Source organism: Alexandromys fortis, unplaced genomic scaffold (genome assembly GCF_014885135.2).
Source record: "Alexandromys fortis isolate MF-2015 unplaced genomic scaffold, M_Fortis_MF-2015_v1.1 scaffold_27, whole genome shotgun sequence".
In the NCBI taxonomy this organism is placed as follows: domain Eukaryota; kingdom Metazoa; phylum Chordata; class Mammalia; order Rodentia; family Cricetidae; genus Alexandromys; species Alexandromys fortis.
The window spans coordinates 12960350-12976552 of record NW_026067952.1 but is presented as its reverse complement, the minus strand read 5'-3'; the positions used below and the strand labels follow the sequence as shown (position 1 = coordinate 12976552).

Genomic DNA, 16203 nt, shown 5'->3' with positions numbered 1-16203 from the left:
TCAAACACAGGGCAGGAGAACAGAAAGGTTGGACAGAGCTACCTGAGAACCACAGTTCTACCTATGTCTTCCATGACCTCAAGCTGGTCGCTTTCCCTCTCTGAGTTTTCAAAGAGCTAAATGGGTTAGTGTAGGCACACACCAGGAGCCTTCCCAATAGAACCTTCTTCCATTGATCTATTCTAGGTCATCTTCCATGCCAATACAAAACTGACAACTTCTTGGCAGCCTTGGGTTCCACAACTCAGAGCCTTATCTAAGCAGAAGTTCCGTTCCATCCATCACTGCCACTCAAGTGTCCGGGGTGACCTTTGGGTTGGAAAATCTTGGCTAAATTTAGGTATTTTCTTTGGAGTTTCCTTAGAATGTCCTGTAACCAGGACTTGCTTCTCATTCTCTTACCACAATATAAGGGCCACTCTCACCCCTAGCAACCAAGGAGACTGTGCAGAGACCTGTGCATCCTTCTCCAAACCAGTGAGTAGGGGTTCTCCCGGTGTGCCTCCATATGAGGGTCTTCAGGAGGCTTTGGGGTATAAGGCAGAGGGAAGGTGCTGTGTGTTAGGGAAGTTGGACTCTAACAAATTTGAAGATATAGATAATATTGTGTCAGAATAATGACAACCTAGGTTCACGTGGGTTCTGTTGTCTGTTCAGATTTTATTCTTCAGTGACTTTTCTCAGTTTATGGATAAGGGCTCCTACCTGGAGTCTAGACTCAACAGTGACAAAAGTCATAGCCATTTCCCAAAGGACAGTGTTGCCTCAAGCTTGGTGGAACCAGGTAGTGGGAGCCTTGAACTATTTTCAGGGAGGGGTCTCAAATTCCCATTAAGGAAGGTTTGAAGTTTCATTGGACGAAGACAACAAATTTAGGTCACAAAGTACAGAGGAAATATGCCTCGAGCCGAGAAGGCAGCAAGAACAAAGAAACTGAGCACGCAGAACATGAGGTCAGCTTGACTTTCCAAGTCTCACCCCACAGCATCCTGGCTGTGTCTTGGAAGTTTCTCTCCCTTTCTGACCTTGTCTGATCATCTCTAGAACAAGTCAACTTTCCCCCTCAGTCATAACTGTACGTAGTTATGTCTCCACTTCCACCCATTTCCGGAAATTTCATGATTTCAATTTTCTCTCTGGACTGAAGAAAATCCCCGTGTGCACTTGGCCCCACTTCCTTTTTCCACTCCTGAAGGTTGGTGTCTCTGTCGGTTCCATTTCTTACCTATTGTGAGCAGAAGCACATCTGTCTTGTAGGAAGGTCAAGTGTGAGGGTGACAGATGTCCACTGTGGGTTCTGGTTTTTTCTTCTTCCTCCTATGACCAGGTAGGTATCAGGACCGAAGATGTTCCAACTTGGGAGCCTCATTGTCTTGTGTGGCCTGCTCTCTGGGACCTCAGCCTCACTTTCAGGTAATATTGCCAGTGCCCTGAATAATTTTGAATGCTGAATTTGAGTCCTGAAAATGAGTCAATCAATGCGCTATTAGATGACTGATCCCAGGAGGAACAAATTAATCACTAAACCTTCAGGGGCTGCTGGGAGGGGTGGTGCTATCCTGTTTGGCCGGCTCACTGAGAAATGTGCAGCCATTCAATTCCTTCCTCACCCACTTTTCCTTTTAGAAATAAATGGTGCTATAATGTCATATCCTAATCGTGTCTCGACACTGTACGCACCGGATAAATCCATCAAAGTGAGATTTCAAAATTTTAAGAAGTTTGCATTTTAAATTATGGTCGCTGTTGACAAGTATTCCGCTGTCCACTGTCTCTAGCAGTCTGTGGAGGCACCCACAACCCACCCCACTGCTTCACTGAAAGCACCAATGTGGACACCTTTAACTGCTTTGGATTATCAGACATGAGAGCACGTGACTCATTTCACTTTGTGTTTCTCTAATCCCAACGCTACTCTCGTTTTTCACATCTTTACTGCTGCTTTACATAATTTAACGAAAGTGTTCTGTCAAAGCTGTTAACATATGTTTTTGTAGTTCTTCGGCTTTTCTTAGTGGTCTGTGTTGACTGGCTGGAAATGACGGTTATCACCAAGGTGTCCATAAGGTCCCCATTGTCTAGTGAATGGCACCTCTGTTCTCTGACTTAGAAGGACAGGGCTCCCTGACAAACAGTTCTTAGAGGAACAGGAAAGCTCTGCACATGTTGCCTTCAGCCTTTCAAATATAAAGAAAGGAGCCATCCTCTCATCCCCGAGCTGGGGAGCTGTAGCAGAGAGAAAAGGGTGTTAGGGCCAGGTTACTAGGGAGTTGTGTGGCTGGACGGAGCTCGCTAAGCAATGCCAGCTGCAATTTTAGAGTCTGCGTCATTATATCAGGTAGAGTCTGTCTGCCACAGAGCCAAGCTGCAGTACTGTGATGACATCTATTTGATTGAAAGTGTTTTTAATACTTTATTTTTATTTATGCATATGTATCTATGTATCTGTGTGTCCCCCAGAAGCCAGAAGAGGGTGTCAGATCCCCTGGAGTTACAGATAGTTATGAGTCATCCAACAAGTGTGGTGGGAAATGAACTCTAGTCTTGCCCAAGTGCAGCAAGCACTCCTAACTGCTGACCAGCCTCTCCAGTCTCGCCACTGCACTGAAAACGCAGACTGTATATGCTCATACTTAAATGTTTTTTTTAAAATTATGTCCATACATATATATCACAAACAGCCTTAAAGCAACAAGTGAAATCTTTCACCGTTACTTAAAGATATTCAGCACCGAAACAAGTACTAGTTAGTCCTCACAGGTGTATGAGTTCAGCAGCCACCACCAGAGGATGAGCTGAAACCCCGCTACACAACCAGAGCAAAGCACACGCGCTGTCACAATTCTAAGCCAAACCTTCTGACAAGCACGTGAAATGAAAGGGATTACAGAATGGTGGAGAAAACAGCAGGCACAACTGAGTTTCGATCAAAATTCTCAAACATCATGTTAAATCATGGCTCCTTTGCTGCAGTTTCCCTTTTTTTGTCCCTGAGGTAGCAGTTGCTGTATTTCTTTTTTTTTTTTTCCTATTCACGCAGCGTTTTCTTTTTTTTTAGTATTTATTTATTTATTTATTTATTTATTTAAGATTTCTGTCTCTTCCCCACCACCGCCTCCCCTTTTCTTCCCCCTCCCCCAATCAAGTCCCCCTCCCTCGTCAGCCTAAAGAGCAATCAGGGTTCCCTGCCCTGTGGGAAGTCCAAGGACCACCCACCTCCATCTAGCCATAAATAAAGGACATTGAGCCTATAATTCGGGTTCTTAGAGAAGCTAAATAAGAAGGAGAACCCAAAGAAAAACATATAGGCATCCTCCTGAATATTAACCTTCATCAGGCGATGAAAGGAGACAGAGACAGAGACCCACATTGGAGCACCGGACTGAAATCTCAAGGTCCAAATCAGGAGCAGAAGGAGAGAGAGCACGAGCAAGGAACTCAGGACCGCGAGGGGGGCACCCACACACTGAGACAATGGGGATGTTCTATCGGGAACTCACCAGTTGCTGTATTTCATAGGAGAGATATTTTCTACTCCTACATCCTTAGTTCTGCACACGTGCCACCTGGCACAGGGCATTTGTGCGTTTCATCCCCTGGTTCTCCTCTGAGATCTCCTTTTGGGACACTCCGCTCTCCTGCTCCGATGTCAATTACTCTTTTCTAGGACGGACCCCACGTTGTCATTGTGGGGCCCCTATTTCAGGCATTCACTGCAGTTTGGAGCAGTACTTTCCCTCTGTGTTTTTCTTTGTCTGAGATTTTTCCATTTCTTAGTTTGTTCTCTTAATTGCTTGACTAGGTTTTTCAAACCCATGTGAGTATCTCAGTAAGAGGGACAGATCTTCAGGTCATCCCTGAAAACAGGTATACACAATCAACTTCAACTGATCGATTGTTTTGTTGGGAAATGCTCAGCATATATTAGTACAAAGTCTTCCTGGAAACCGTGTGGACACAATTCCCAACCTTAGGAGTCTCGGCTTCCTCTTTTGTGCAATGGAGCTGGTGGCAATCCTTTCTCACTGAGCTGTTGCCAAAAGTGGATGACACAGCACAGAGAAACTGACTTCCCTGAGACCAGGAGGATGGGAGCTCACTCCCTAGTGGCGCAGGCACTGATGGATAATGTTTTCTTACAGATGTCCTTCAAGACCTAAACCTAGATCTTGCTTCTCTTCAAGAAGCCTTGAATTTGCAATCAATCAAGGACAACATTCTAGGATCTTTGAAAACACTGGACCTCCTTGGTTTACAGTAAGCTGCTGCTACTTTGCTGCCAGAAAAGGGAATAATCCTCTCGGGGAGGCCAGTCCAGTGTGAAAGATAGATGGGTAGGCCTCTTCTTCCCCACAGAGCTGAGGAGTTCTAAGGCAAGGCTCGTTATAGTTTTAGTAAATCTGAGATAGGGCTACAGGGCCAGTTTGGACAATTCACATGTCTGCTTTCACAAGTCTGTAATTTCATGGACAAGGTCCCCATCCCCACCCGCATCTTGGTATCTAAAGCCTTTCTCTAAGAATAACATTTTCCCTCTTCACATTTAGCCAGAAGTAAAAGTCCAAGTTCCTTCAAGGGACAGGAAGCCGGAATCCACACCCTGTTAGTCCCAAGCAGTGTGGAGTTTAGAGTCACACAGTTATGGGTTGACGTTCTGTCTCTGCTGACTCTTGTTTCCCTGGCTCAATCCACGGCACCTGAGAGTGTAGAGGCTCATACTTGTGACCAGGATGTGGTAGGACAGGAGGGTGATGGGCAGAGTTCCAAGGGCTGCTGGGAGGGATGACCAGAGGGCGATGGGCAGAGTTGCAAGGCTGCAGGGAGGAATGACAGGAGATCACGTATGGATTTTGTGCAGGGTGAAGATCAATGAACTGAACATCGTGGACGTGCAAGCTTCCTCATCTTCTGATGGCAATGCCATTAACTTGCAGCTGCCTGTCAGAGCGAATGTCTCTGTGTTTCTGTGAGTATGTGTCCCTTGTATTTACAGGGTTGAGTGCTATGTAGCTGATTTGAGTATGCATTTAAATCCCAGCTACAGTGTAGCCTTTGGCCCAAGTTTCCTAATTTGTAAAAGAGAGGAACATTTGAGGCCTAAAATATCAACCTTTAAAGTATTCTAGTGAAAACAAGCCATATTGCTTCTTTCAAAAGAATGTATATGTATATATGTTTCTTTCAAAAGAATGTATATGTAATGTGCTTTGCCGTGTGTGGTGCACATATATCCTCATGTGTATGAAGCTTCACGTGTGCACTCACATGTGTCTTTGGAGACCAAGAGATCAACCATGAGTTTTTGTCTCAATCACTTGCAACATTAATTTTCAAGTTCATGTCTCTTAAAGAACCTAGAAATCACAGATATGCCATAGAACTAATGGGTAAGAGTAATATTATTTTAATCTTTTTCATTTAAATGGAGAAGTAAAGGAAAATTGCAATGAAGAACCTGTGCAACAGAAACTCTAGAGACTAGGGGTTTCCTTTAGAGAGAGCGCATACCCAGCACACGTGACCCTGGCTTAACTCTCCAATAATGGAGTACTTTGTAAATTTGATCCATCTGTGAAGCCATGAGCAGTGACATCCCCGGGTAGTTATTTAACCTCTCAATGCCCAGAACTGTTGATAAAATAGAGGGTGATTTCGCTCCTAGCAGTCTTGAAATAGTAGAATGGATTAAGCCATTTTATTAAACCATGTAGAGTATTTTAAATGAGTGCCAACAGGTAATCTGTGCTACAAAATAATAACAATTATTTTTGTTATTAGACATAGCCAAGGAAAAATCTTACACATGTTAAACAAGTATGGTATAGAGAAACCCTAAACAAGCATGAAAATTTTGTAGAGAATATGTAACGTGTTGACATCATCCAGATAATGTTGACATTGCTCATACATTCCCTGCACTGTGTCCACACAGACAGACGAAAACCAGGGAAACTCGAAAATGCTTCTCTGTCTGTGTCTAGAGTCACTCTTGTTTTCTGCAGGCCTCTTCTTGGCTCCACAGTGGATGTCGCTGTTTCCTTGGACGTCATAAATTCACTGGCTTTTCAAACTAATGCCCAAACTGGCCTTCCCACCCTGGCCGTAGGGGAATGCTTAAGTGATACCGACAATATCTCCATTTCCTTGTTGGGCAGGTAAGGCTCATCCACCCCAGCCAGGCTCTCAGGGGGCTTTAGGACCTCTGACTTTAATCCTATTCCTATTACTTGGGAAGTAGCATCGTAAAATATACAATAGGCCCAGCCTCAAGTATCAACTCTGCCACAGCTATCAGCACTAATACCCTGCTATTGGTCAAAACTATTGACCAAGCTTTGTAAGTCCCTTCTTCATCTTTTGAAGCCTCCGTTTTCACATCCATGGGTCTGAACAGTAGAGATCTATACTTATCAGCTTCTGGGATGAAGACATGAGAAAAATGCACATGTTAGCTTAGAGCCTGGAATATTCTAAGTTCTCAAGTACCATGAGATCTACACTGAGTCTATAGACTATGTCTTTCCATTGCTGAGGCAGGAGGATGAACCTTTCCAGCCATAATCATGCATTTACCTACGGTACTTTCCCACTGGGTCAATGTTCCTCATGCTTCTGAACGTGTTAACATTCCATCCACCTCCAGAGGGAGGCATTTGGAAAATTAGATGCTAGCATGGTCTCTGCTTGTCCTGAAGTAATCTCTACCCTCAGGAAAATCCCTTGAGTGGAATCTTGACATCCTAATCCTGTCATTTTCTATCACTGATTTCTATTGCTCCTAAAAAATTTACATCTTTAATTTTATATTTGGAAAAGTAGGTTCGGTTTAGGCAGGGATTGGAGAAAGTGATGCTACTCCATCTGAGAGAGGAAACATGGCCTGGAAGTCAAGGTCTGGGGCTGGGAGAACAAGGTCAGGAACAGAGGGATGGCCTCTGTCCTAGTCTTGATAACCATGTCCCTCTACCAAAGCTCTGATCTCTAAGACAAGACCATAGTTTTTGCATGAATACCCAAAGGCCTGGCTCCTGCTGGACACTTCCAGGTCAAGCAGCAGCAGGAAACTATTGTTGCTCCAGGGGGTCTGAATCCCCATGGCCATGAAGACTCTCATTACATGGTTCAACCCACACCCTCCTTAAAACACACTGGGTTTTTTGTGTGTGTGTGTGCTCAGATAGGTTTTTTCCTACCTTAGGACCTCTGCAAGGAAGTGGTGGCTATGTAAAACACCTTTCTCCTTTCCCAATGCACTTTTCATTTCAAAGGATCTTTGACAGATTCCTTCTTTTTCTCCTAAGAATATTCTCTTAACCTTCAGAGAACTTGGACTTGGCCCTGTTGTCATTGTGTGTGAATACATATTTTGAGACAGAGTCTCACTGTACAGCTCTGGTTAGCTTCAATCTCAGAGATCTGCCTCCTTCCATCTCTGAAGGATTAGGATCAAAGGTTGGTGACATCAGAACAGGTGTGACACTGTATATTTAACTGGACTTGTTCTTGGCTTATTTTGTGTTGGGGGAATGGGGTGTTAGTGTGTGGGCACCCATGCACATGTGTCAGTGGTTAGAGCTCATCAAGTAGGCTAAGCCAGCTGAAGAATCTCCCCTTCTGTGTCTTCAGCGCTCTGGATCACATGTGTTCGCTATCACCTGGCCTGCCTGCCTTCCTTCCTTCCTTCCTTCCTTCCTTCCTTCCTTCCTTCCTTTTTCTTTCTTTCTTTCCTTCTTTCTTATACAACAGCTAGAGATTAAACTCAGGTCCTCATGATTGTAAGGGATATAATTTATAGACTAGTCTATCTTCTTGGCCACATTTTCTCATTACTGTAGTCAAAAATCTACTTAGTGTTAGGTGGGCATTATTCTGTGCCCTGGAGAACAGTTTGGTGAGAACAAGCAGTTTCTCTGTCTCCCAGAACACATCCAGAGGGAAAATAAGGCAGGGGAGCATTTGGTCCCTTAGTGGGGAGCCTTACACCGCCCATCATACTTATCAGGGCACAAGAGGAGCAAACCATCCTTTCAGTCAACACTCGTAATAGGAACCTGAGGAGATAATAGCTGGATGAGAGATGAAGATGAGAAAAGGCAACCTCAGTGAAACTTGTTAATGATGGAGGTTATTGCCCAGTGTCCCAAGGTTCAGTCCAGTGTTCTCTGTAAGTAGAGGCTGAGTGAATAACACTGTGTCTGGGCTGGGAAGAGCATCCAGGCCCTGAGGAAGCAGCTATTTAGGCGTGAGATGCTCTGATGCTCAGTGACAGTTCATCCTGACATGGGCCACTGGGCAACAAGCTGGACTGAGACCACAGAGCAGAGTTGTGTGTCATCTGACCTCCTGAGGACTCTCTAGGCCATATCGAACTCTTGACCAAGCTTTGCAAGTCCCTTCTTTTCCAGACGAAGCGCCTTACTCAACAGATTGTTGGATGAAGTATCTGGTCTCCTTACAAATGTAGTGAGCAACCTGCTGCAAAACCAAGTAAGTCACCAGGTCTTAGTACCCAGAGCCAGGCCTGCTGGGGGCAGGAGAGGTTTCTATGAGTGTGGCTGTGTACTCAACACTGTCTCCTATGAGGTGCTGAGTTCTCTTTGGGAGGTCAGTGGGCACCTCCTCTACCCTCAGTAGTTGGGCTACAGAGAGAGGAGGCAGAAGTCACAGATGCTGCCTTGAACTGTTTACCACATCCATGCACCACCTGTGTGCACCACCCGAGTGCGCCACCCGTGTACTTTAAGCTAATGTTTTCCTGTAGTCAACACACTTTTCATTTAAATGACTGTATTTAAGCACCTGTGAATGAGAAGCTGCAGGGAACTGGGAATTGGGGCTCTCCAAAGGCTTAAGCCTTCTGAGGATCTTGAATTTCCAGATTCAAGAGTTAAGGTTTAAGGAGTCTGGGGTATAAAGGTTCTGGATGGCAGATCTTCAGATCTTGAACTTCTGACATTCTGAGGTGGGGGGTTCTCAGAAGCCTGGGACAGCTCTGATTCAGGCTATACAATCCCATAGTTCCAGATTGCTAAGGTTAACTGTTCTCAGGTCCTGGAAATCAGCCCCTCTGCTGGGGGAGGCTGGGCAGTGTGTTCCAGCAAAGTCTCATCTGTTTTCCTTCTCCCTCCCCTTTTCTTTCTCTCTGTTTCTCTCTCCCTCTCAGTTATGTCCACTGCTCCAATCATTAATCAGCGGCCTGGATGTAAATATTCTTCAAAACCTCCTCTGTAAGTCACAGCTTGGGGACTGGAGTGCCTTCCATGGGTTAAGACAACAGCTGTGGGTGTGCCCTGCCAGGAACCTTACATCCTGACAAAGTTGGGCCTTTCATTTCTCTTTCCCTCACTGGGGCTTCTTTTGAGGCTCCATGATTGACAGGGTTGCTGGGGAAACAGGAATCAGGCACCCAGGGTGTCAGAACCTGGAGGTGATCCTTTTGTGGTTACACAGTCCCTTTACACAGCCCGTCAGTGTCTTGTGTGCGCTACCTCATTGTGTCCTCAAGAGAGTCTGTATAGTGGGCCACTGTCATTGCCCACTTTAGATGAAAAGTGACACACTTGAAGTCACAGAAGTGACAGAGGAATGAGCAGCGGGAGGTAACAAGTTGGGTGGGCCTCTGTTCAGTTTCCCATGGCAAATACTGAGGTTTTGATCATGACTTGGTTCTTTCAGCTAATCTGCAGCTGCCAGCCTCCCTCTGAAGAGGAAGGAGCCAAAGGAGGGACGCCATGGCACTCCTGCTGGTATGGGCAGTGTCCTAGTCACTTTTCTATTGCTGGGACGAAACAACGTGACCAAGGGAAACTATAAAAGAAAGCGTTTGTTTTGGGATTCAGAAGCCCAGAGGGTTAGGACTCACGACCATCAGGCTGAGGAGCACAGCAGCAGGCACGGGGCATGGAGCATCAGCTGAGAGCTCATGAGAGACACAGTCACCAGTTAGAGTGAGCTAACTAGGAGAGGCATGGTCTTTTGAAATCTTAATACCCATCTCTAGTGGCACACCTCCTGTAACAAGGCTGTACCTCCTAAACTTCCCAAACAGTTTATCTCACTGGGGACCAAGTATTCAAACACGTGACTTATGGTTGCAGTTCTCATCAAACCCACAGGCAGACCCTGTCCTGTGCACAGCAGCCTGTCAGGAGCCAGGGCTATGCTCGTTTGCATCTGTCACAAGACAAGAGAAAGTGAGACCCGATCCTGTGCATCTGTCACAAGACAAGAGAAAGTGAGACCCGATCCTGACTCCAGGCTGAACTGTAATTTTGAGTTCACCCCAAACCTGAACCCACATCATGAACCCAGACACATCTGGTATCTTTGTTACCAGATGATTTATCTTCCTAGGAGGGTTTTCTGAACTTTGATACAGACACTTGCCCGTGGCCTGCATCTGGATCCTGGCTTTGTGGGCGTGGTCTCTACCCAATCGTTTCCCATTCAGAGGAAGGGATGAGTAGGGGCCTGGGCCAAGAGAGAGAACAAGACCACAAATCTATACATTTCCCCATCCTCTCCAAGGACTAATCCATGTGGAACTTCAGAAGTGAGTTCATAGTTAGGCCAGGCTTCCTGGATCTACTCAGTGTCCAGTGACAGCCAGCTCTCGCTGCTGCCGTAACAGCTAATGGGCGGTTGCCCTGTGTTTCTGTTCCAGGTTAGTCTCCAGCGGCTTTGTCTGACCCCCTGTGGCATTTCTCTCTAGAAATTGCTACCACCACCTGCACAAGGTCTGCCTGAGCCCACCTAGAGGACCCTCCCAGACTTCCTTCTTCTTCTAGTTCTCTCCACCCTTGCTATTCCCACCTCAGCATTAAAACCCTAACTGCACCCTGGTCTGCGACTTGCTTCAGTACTTGCATTAGGAGTTGTTGGCAGGGTGGTGTGTGTGTGTGTGTGTGTGTGTGTGTGTGTGTGTGTGTGTGTGTGTGTATGACATCGGAACTGGGTGGTGATTCATTCTGACCCTGGAGACTGATGCAGAATGAGGACCACCCTGTCTAGTGAGATCCAGGAGCATAGAAAGACGGGCTCAGGCGGGTGGCTGTGGCCTTTCCTGCCTGTCTCTTCCAGAGGGGGGCCTCTTCACCCCTCTTTATCTCCAGGCTCACTTAACCCTCGCACTGCTACTCAGTTCCTGAGTGTCACATCCAGACTACAGGAATCTTGGTCTCCCTGGGGACACCTGAGATCCTGCGGACACACAGGGTTCTTGATTCCACCTTTGGCTTTATACTTCACAGCATCCTGATGGCAAGAGGAAGAAACTAAGGTTCACAGAGGCATTCGGGTCACATAGTGAGCAAGGCCAGAGCTAGGATGACACTGACCCTCCTCTACCATTTATGGAGTCATGGTTTCGCCTTTAAAATGCCACCCCTGAGTTTTAGCACCAGGAGACCCCAGGAATGAGCTCACTCCTAGTCACCAGGCAAAGTTAAAGGCTCTCACACTCTTCATTGGCGAATTAGTGTGGAGGTCTGTATCTTTCTGAAATGGCTTATATTACTTCCCCTATGAAAGAGATGAACAAGTTCTCTGGAGGCAGAATTTGTGAATAATCCACCTTACAACTCAGGGACAGCACCTACTACTGGCCTAGTCCTTGGTGTCAGGGTTCCTATGGTTTGAATCTGCATTGCCCCGCCCCCCATGGGCTCAAATGTTTGAACACTGAGTCATCTCCTGGCAAACCTGTGTTGGAGAACTTGGGCCCTTTGAGACCAACTCAGCTGGAGAGGGTTGCTGAGCACCGTCTCCACAGTCATTTGCCTCTCCAGTTCCATTTCTTGCTACCTGATTTGTCAAGATGTGACTCAGACATGACAAAAACTGGTATCCCAGCAGACTCTCCCCTCCGCAGCTGCCATATCCTCCCCACCATGACAGACTTATATCTCTGAATCTGAATCCAAAGCAGCCCTTCCTGCATTGAATTCTTTCTGTTAAAACTTTGACCACAGTGGCTAGAAAACACTTAATGCAGAGAATTAGTACCAGCGAGGGGGTCCACTTGCCTGGGAAGTCTGGCCATGTCTGTAAGAGATGCACAGAAGAGTCTGCACTGTGGACTAGAGAAATGCCGCGGAGTTTTAAGAATGGTTTTATACACTGTATGGATGGGAGTTGGGAAAATCCAAATGTTCAGAGAGGCTGACGGGAAGACCTGAGCTTTCAGAGTTTCAGAGGGGATAAGAAGGAAGCCATGAAGAAAGGAGCTAGAAGCCATTTATGCTACATCAAGAGAAGAATCTGACTGTGCTTGGTCCATGTAACTAAAATCTGAATGAGGCCAAATTTTAAAGTAGTGGATTAACTTATTCCTCAGAGGAAATTTCAGGACAACCCCACTCCGGCAATGACACGATTGTGAACTGCTACTTTTAGCCAGCTCTGTGGTTATATTTCAGGGCAAAAACTGAAACATAAAAATATGAAAACATGAAGCTTAGTGAAGTAAGGGGTGGGTTTCTATGAGGACTGTGCATAAGACTGGGAAGGTGAAGACTTAGGTGAGACCCTAAGATCCTGGCAATGCCAGAACTGTGGAATGTCTACTTAGGAGACCTGCAGACACCTGTTTTAGCTATTTTGCTCATGGATGCAACAAAATATTTGCCTGGAAATCATTTAAGAAAGAGGTTCTTCTGGCTTACAGTTATGGGAGAAATAAACATTCTATTGTTGCAAGGAAAGCATCTTGGGCAGGAGGCCAGCTGGTCACATGGCATCCACAGCTGGGAATCAGAGTGTGTCCAGAAGAAAGTGACAGGTTGTAAAGCTCAGGGACAAGCCCTAGTGACCAACTTCCTTCAGCAAGGCTCTACCTTCTGAAGATTCTTGTCTTTTCAAACAATACCACCAGCCTGGGACCAGGAGTTTAAACAAATGAGCCTTTTCTGGCTACTTCACATTTAAGTTATGGCAGCCTCTAAGTGGAGCCCCTGTGTGCTGTAGGAAGTGTGATCACTGGGACAGAGATCCCTAGGTAGATATGGATTCCTTTATCTGCAGGCTCCTATGAGGGCTCGACAAGCGTTTGTGAAAACTGTCAACGAGGCGCTACTGTGTTTGCAGATGGAGACTGAGGCCTGGAAAGATGGTGGGGGCAGTCCAGCATCAGACAGCAATGGCTAGGTGGAGCCTGGTGGGACCTGAAGGCTCTACGGCCACAGGCTAGGGATCTGTAGCTAGGATCTCAGCCTTTTCCACAGCACCAGGAACAGTGTCCCCAATCAAGGTCTCAGAATCTATGTTTAGGCAGGATCTTGACACTCAGTACTTCCAGAAGTTCTCCTTGTTTCAATTAGCAGAGATTTGCTAGGTGATCCTAGAAACCCTTCCTTTGCCCCTCAAACTTGTGGCTTTGAACCTTACGGGAATACAATACCCGATGAGATCCAACTCTCATGTTTTATGGAACACAGAAATAGAGTCCCTTGCCAAGTCAGGCTAAGTCTCCCTCAGTCTCTCCAGCTGAGATGCAGGATGTGTTCAGTGAGACTCTGACGACCCAGGCTATCTAGGATTCAGGGAGAGCAGGGGAGTGCAGGCAGCACCCCCTCTTCTCCAGTGGGCTACCAGCGTATAGAGGTGGATAGGCAGATGACTATAGACCACAATGCAGACTTCCACTGTGCCACTCAAATGGATCAGCTGCTAAGAGATTCACACCTCTTTGTAACTTGAGAAGAAGCCATTGCTCCTGTCCTGTGGTTGACATCAGCAAGACCAGGGGTACAAACAACACCTCCAGATTACTTTGTAGGAAACACTAATAGAAAGGAGTGTGGCCCTAGAAAATTGTGACGGATAATCTTGGTTGTCATCTTGATGGTATATGGAATGAGCTAGAGTCCAGATATGGAGGGCACACCTGTGAGAGACAGTCTGCTTCATCTGAAGGCCATTAATTCGCTTCTATTCTGGACCTTTGAGGTAAGAGGACACACCTGTGATCTGAAACTTGAGGTGGGAAGACAACACACCTTTGAACTACGTCTCCAAGCAGGAAGACACACCTTTAATTTGGGCCACACCTTCTGCTTAAATCCTATATAAGGGCATGGAAGAAGGACCATGTGTTTGTTTGGAGGAACTTTGACTTTGGTACTTTCAGTTTAAGTACTGATTAGTGGGCCATACTAGTAGGAACATGGAAGACAGTATGCAAAGAGTTATTTGAACTGTAGGGGGATCACTTAAGAGGTTTTAGAGAAGAATTTTAGTGTGTTTCCTACAGATTGTTCTTGTGATATTTTGGTGAAGAAAGTGGCTGCCTCATGTCCTAAGAGTCTGCCTGAGGCTAAAGTGAAGAATTTTGGATTAATTCTGTTGACAAAGGAAATCTCAAAAACAGTTTAAACTCTGTTGTGTGGTTTTTAGTGCTAACTCTAAAGATGTATAATGAAAAGGAGCAAGCTGAGCACGGTAAATTACAAATGAAAATTTTAAGGAGAAAAAGAGCACCAGGAAGTGGCATAGAACTAAATCGTGTGTTCAAGGAGATAAATGGATTAAGAAATGGAATAAAGGTGACTCCAGAAAGAAACCGGCCCATCCTCCTCAGCGCCCGTCACTGCCAGGAGCTCTCTCAGTGTGCCTTGCTGCTCTGCTGCCATCTTTGACTGGTGCACTTCCCAAACCGCTCCAGCCAACACTGCAACAGCCCCAACTCCACAGCCTAGCTGGGTCCTCCATTCTCCAGGGTCAGACCTCTGGGCGCCTGCCCTTAGGCTCCGCCCCTCGCGGTGCCTCACACAAAGCCCTCCCTGTGGGAAACCCAGCCGCTTTCCGCCCTCTAGTGGCTTCTATGCAAACCGCACCCTAGGGCAAAGGTAGGAGGTTGGTGGATTAAGGAGGGGCTGGTTTTCCCACAGGCCTGAGGGATGTAGGACTCTTGAAGAAGTCAGATCCTGCAATTATTCATGGTCTCATCCTTTTATTTCGTTAACTTATTTACTTGTTCATTCATTTCCTTCCTGAAGCATTATCTAGTGCTGTCTATGGCTTGATGTTCTTCCAAGGGCTGTGGATATAACAGAGCAAAACGAAGTACCTTGTCTTCTTGTTGCTTTTATTCTTTGAACCTAACAGTCCCATTCTCACAACCTCTCCTTGGTTTCCTCTCTTACCTTAGTAAAAGTCTCCTGGCTTGCCACTTGTGTACGAAAAAGGCCAGTCCTTCCAATTTTTTTTTTTTTCCCGAGACAGGGTTTCTCTGTAGCTTTGGAGCCTTTCCTGGAACTACCCCTTGTACACTAGGCTGGCCTTGAACATACAGAGCTCCACTTGCCTCTGCCTCTGCCTCCCAAGTGCTGGGATTAAAGGTGTGTGCCACCATAGCTTTTTCTGCTTCAGACCCCTTACCCTTGATGGTCCTGAAATTGACTAGGTAGACATTGGTGCTTCCTTACTTCCTCTTTACCTCTGCTCCAAGGGTTTTGTCGCAAACATACTCTGCCTTTTAGGTCCTTAATTTCTATGCTTTACTCTGCCTAGGGTGTTTTTCCTTTCTGCTTTACTTTGTTAACTCTTGCTCATTTTCAGGTTTTACTTGCTAAGGGACCTTTAGGAATTCCTCAGCTCAAATTCTGCTCCCTTTTGAGATAGGGTTCTCTAACTCACTGAGATCCACCTGTTTTTGCCTCCCAAATGCTGGGATCAAAGGTGTGTACCACCACCACCTGGCCTGACCCCATCTTTTTTGTTTGCTTTTCTGTTTTTGAGACAGGGTCTCTCTTTGTAGTCCTGACTGTCCCCTAGAATTCAGTGTGTAGCCCAAGCTGGCCTTGAATTCAGAGATCTATCTGCCTCTGCCTCCAAAGTTGCTGTGATTAAAAGTGTACTCCAAGCCGGGCAGTGGTGGCACAGTCCTTCAATCCCAGCTACACAGGGGAAGCCTGTCTCGGGTCTCAAAGGACCAAAATAAATAAATAGATAGTAGTCAGACAGACAGACAGGTAGGCAGAGAAAGTGCACCACCACACCTAGTCTCTGGAGCCCTGTCTCAAAGGAGCAAAATAAACAAACAAATAAATGAACAAAGAAACGAATGAATAAATTATGTGCACTACCATACCTAGTCTCTGGAGCCCTGTATTAAAGGACCAAGACAGACAGACAGACAGACAAATAAATAAATAAACAAGCAAAGGTGTGCACCACTCCACCCAGTCTCCCAACTCACATTCTGAA

General features: G+C 46.0%; 1 protein-coding gene across 2 annotated transcripts; it reads left to right on the top strand.

The window, feature by feature from the left end:
* Positions 1–427: 427 nt before the first annotated feature.
* Positions 428–10836, top strand: Bpifa2 (BPI fold containing family A member 2). 2 transcript variants are annotated; one of them, XM_050150744.1, is made up of 9 exons: positions 428–477; positions 1328–1413; positions 4143–4257; positions 4859–4966; positions 6003–6155; positions 8406–8487; positions 9164–9227; positions 9676–9746; positions 10664–10836. In XM_050150744.1, exons 2-8 carry the CDS (start codon positions 1347–1349, stop codon positions 9702–9704), a joined length of 618 nt encoding a protein of 205 aa, XP_050006701.1. In that variant the 5' UTR covers positions 428–477; positions 1328–1346; the 3' UTR covers positions 9705–9746; positions 10664–10836. The 2 variants fall into 2 exon arrangements, with proteins under 2 accessions (XP_050006701.1, XP_050006700.1); XM_050150743.1 differs by lacking the exon at positions 428–477 and adding an exon at positions 1062–1195.
* The last annotated feature ends 5367 nt before the right edge of the window (positions 10837–16203 follow it).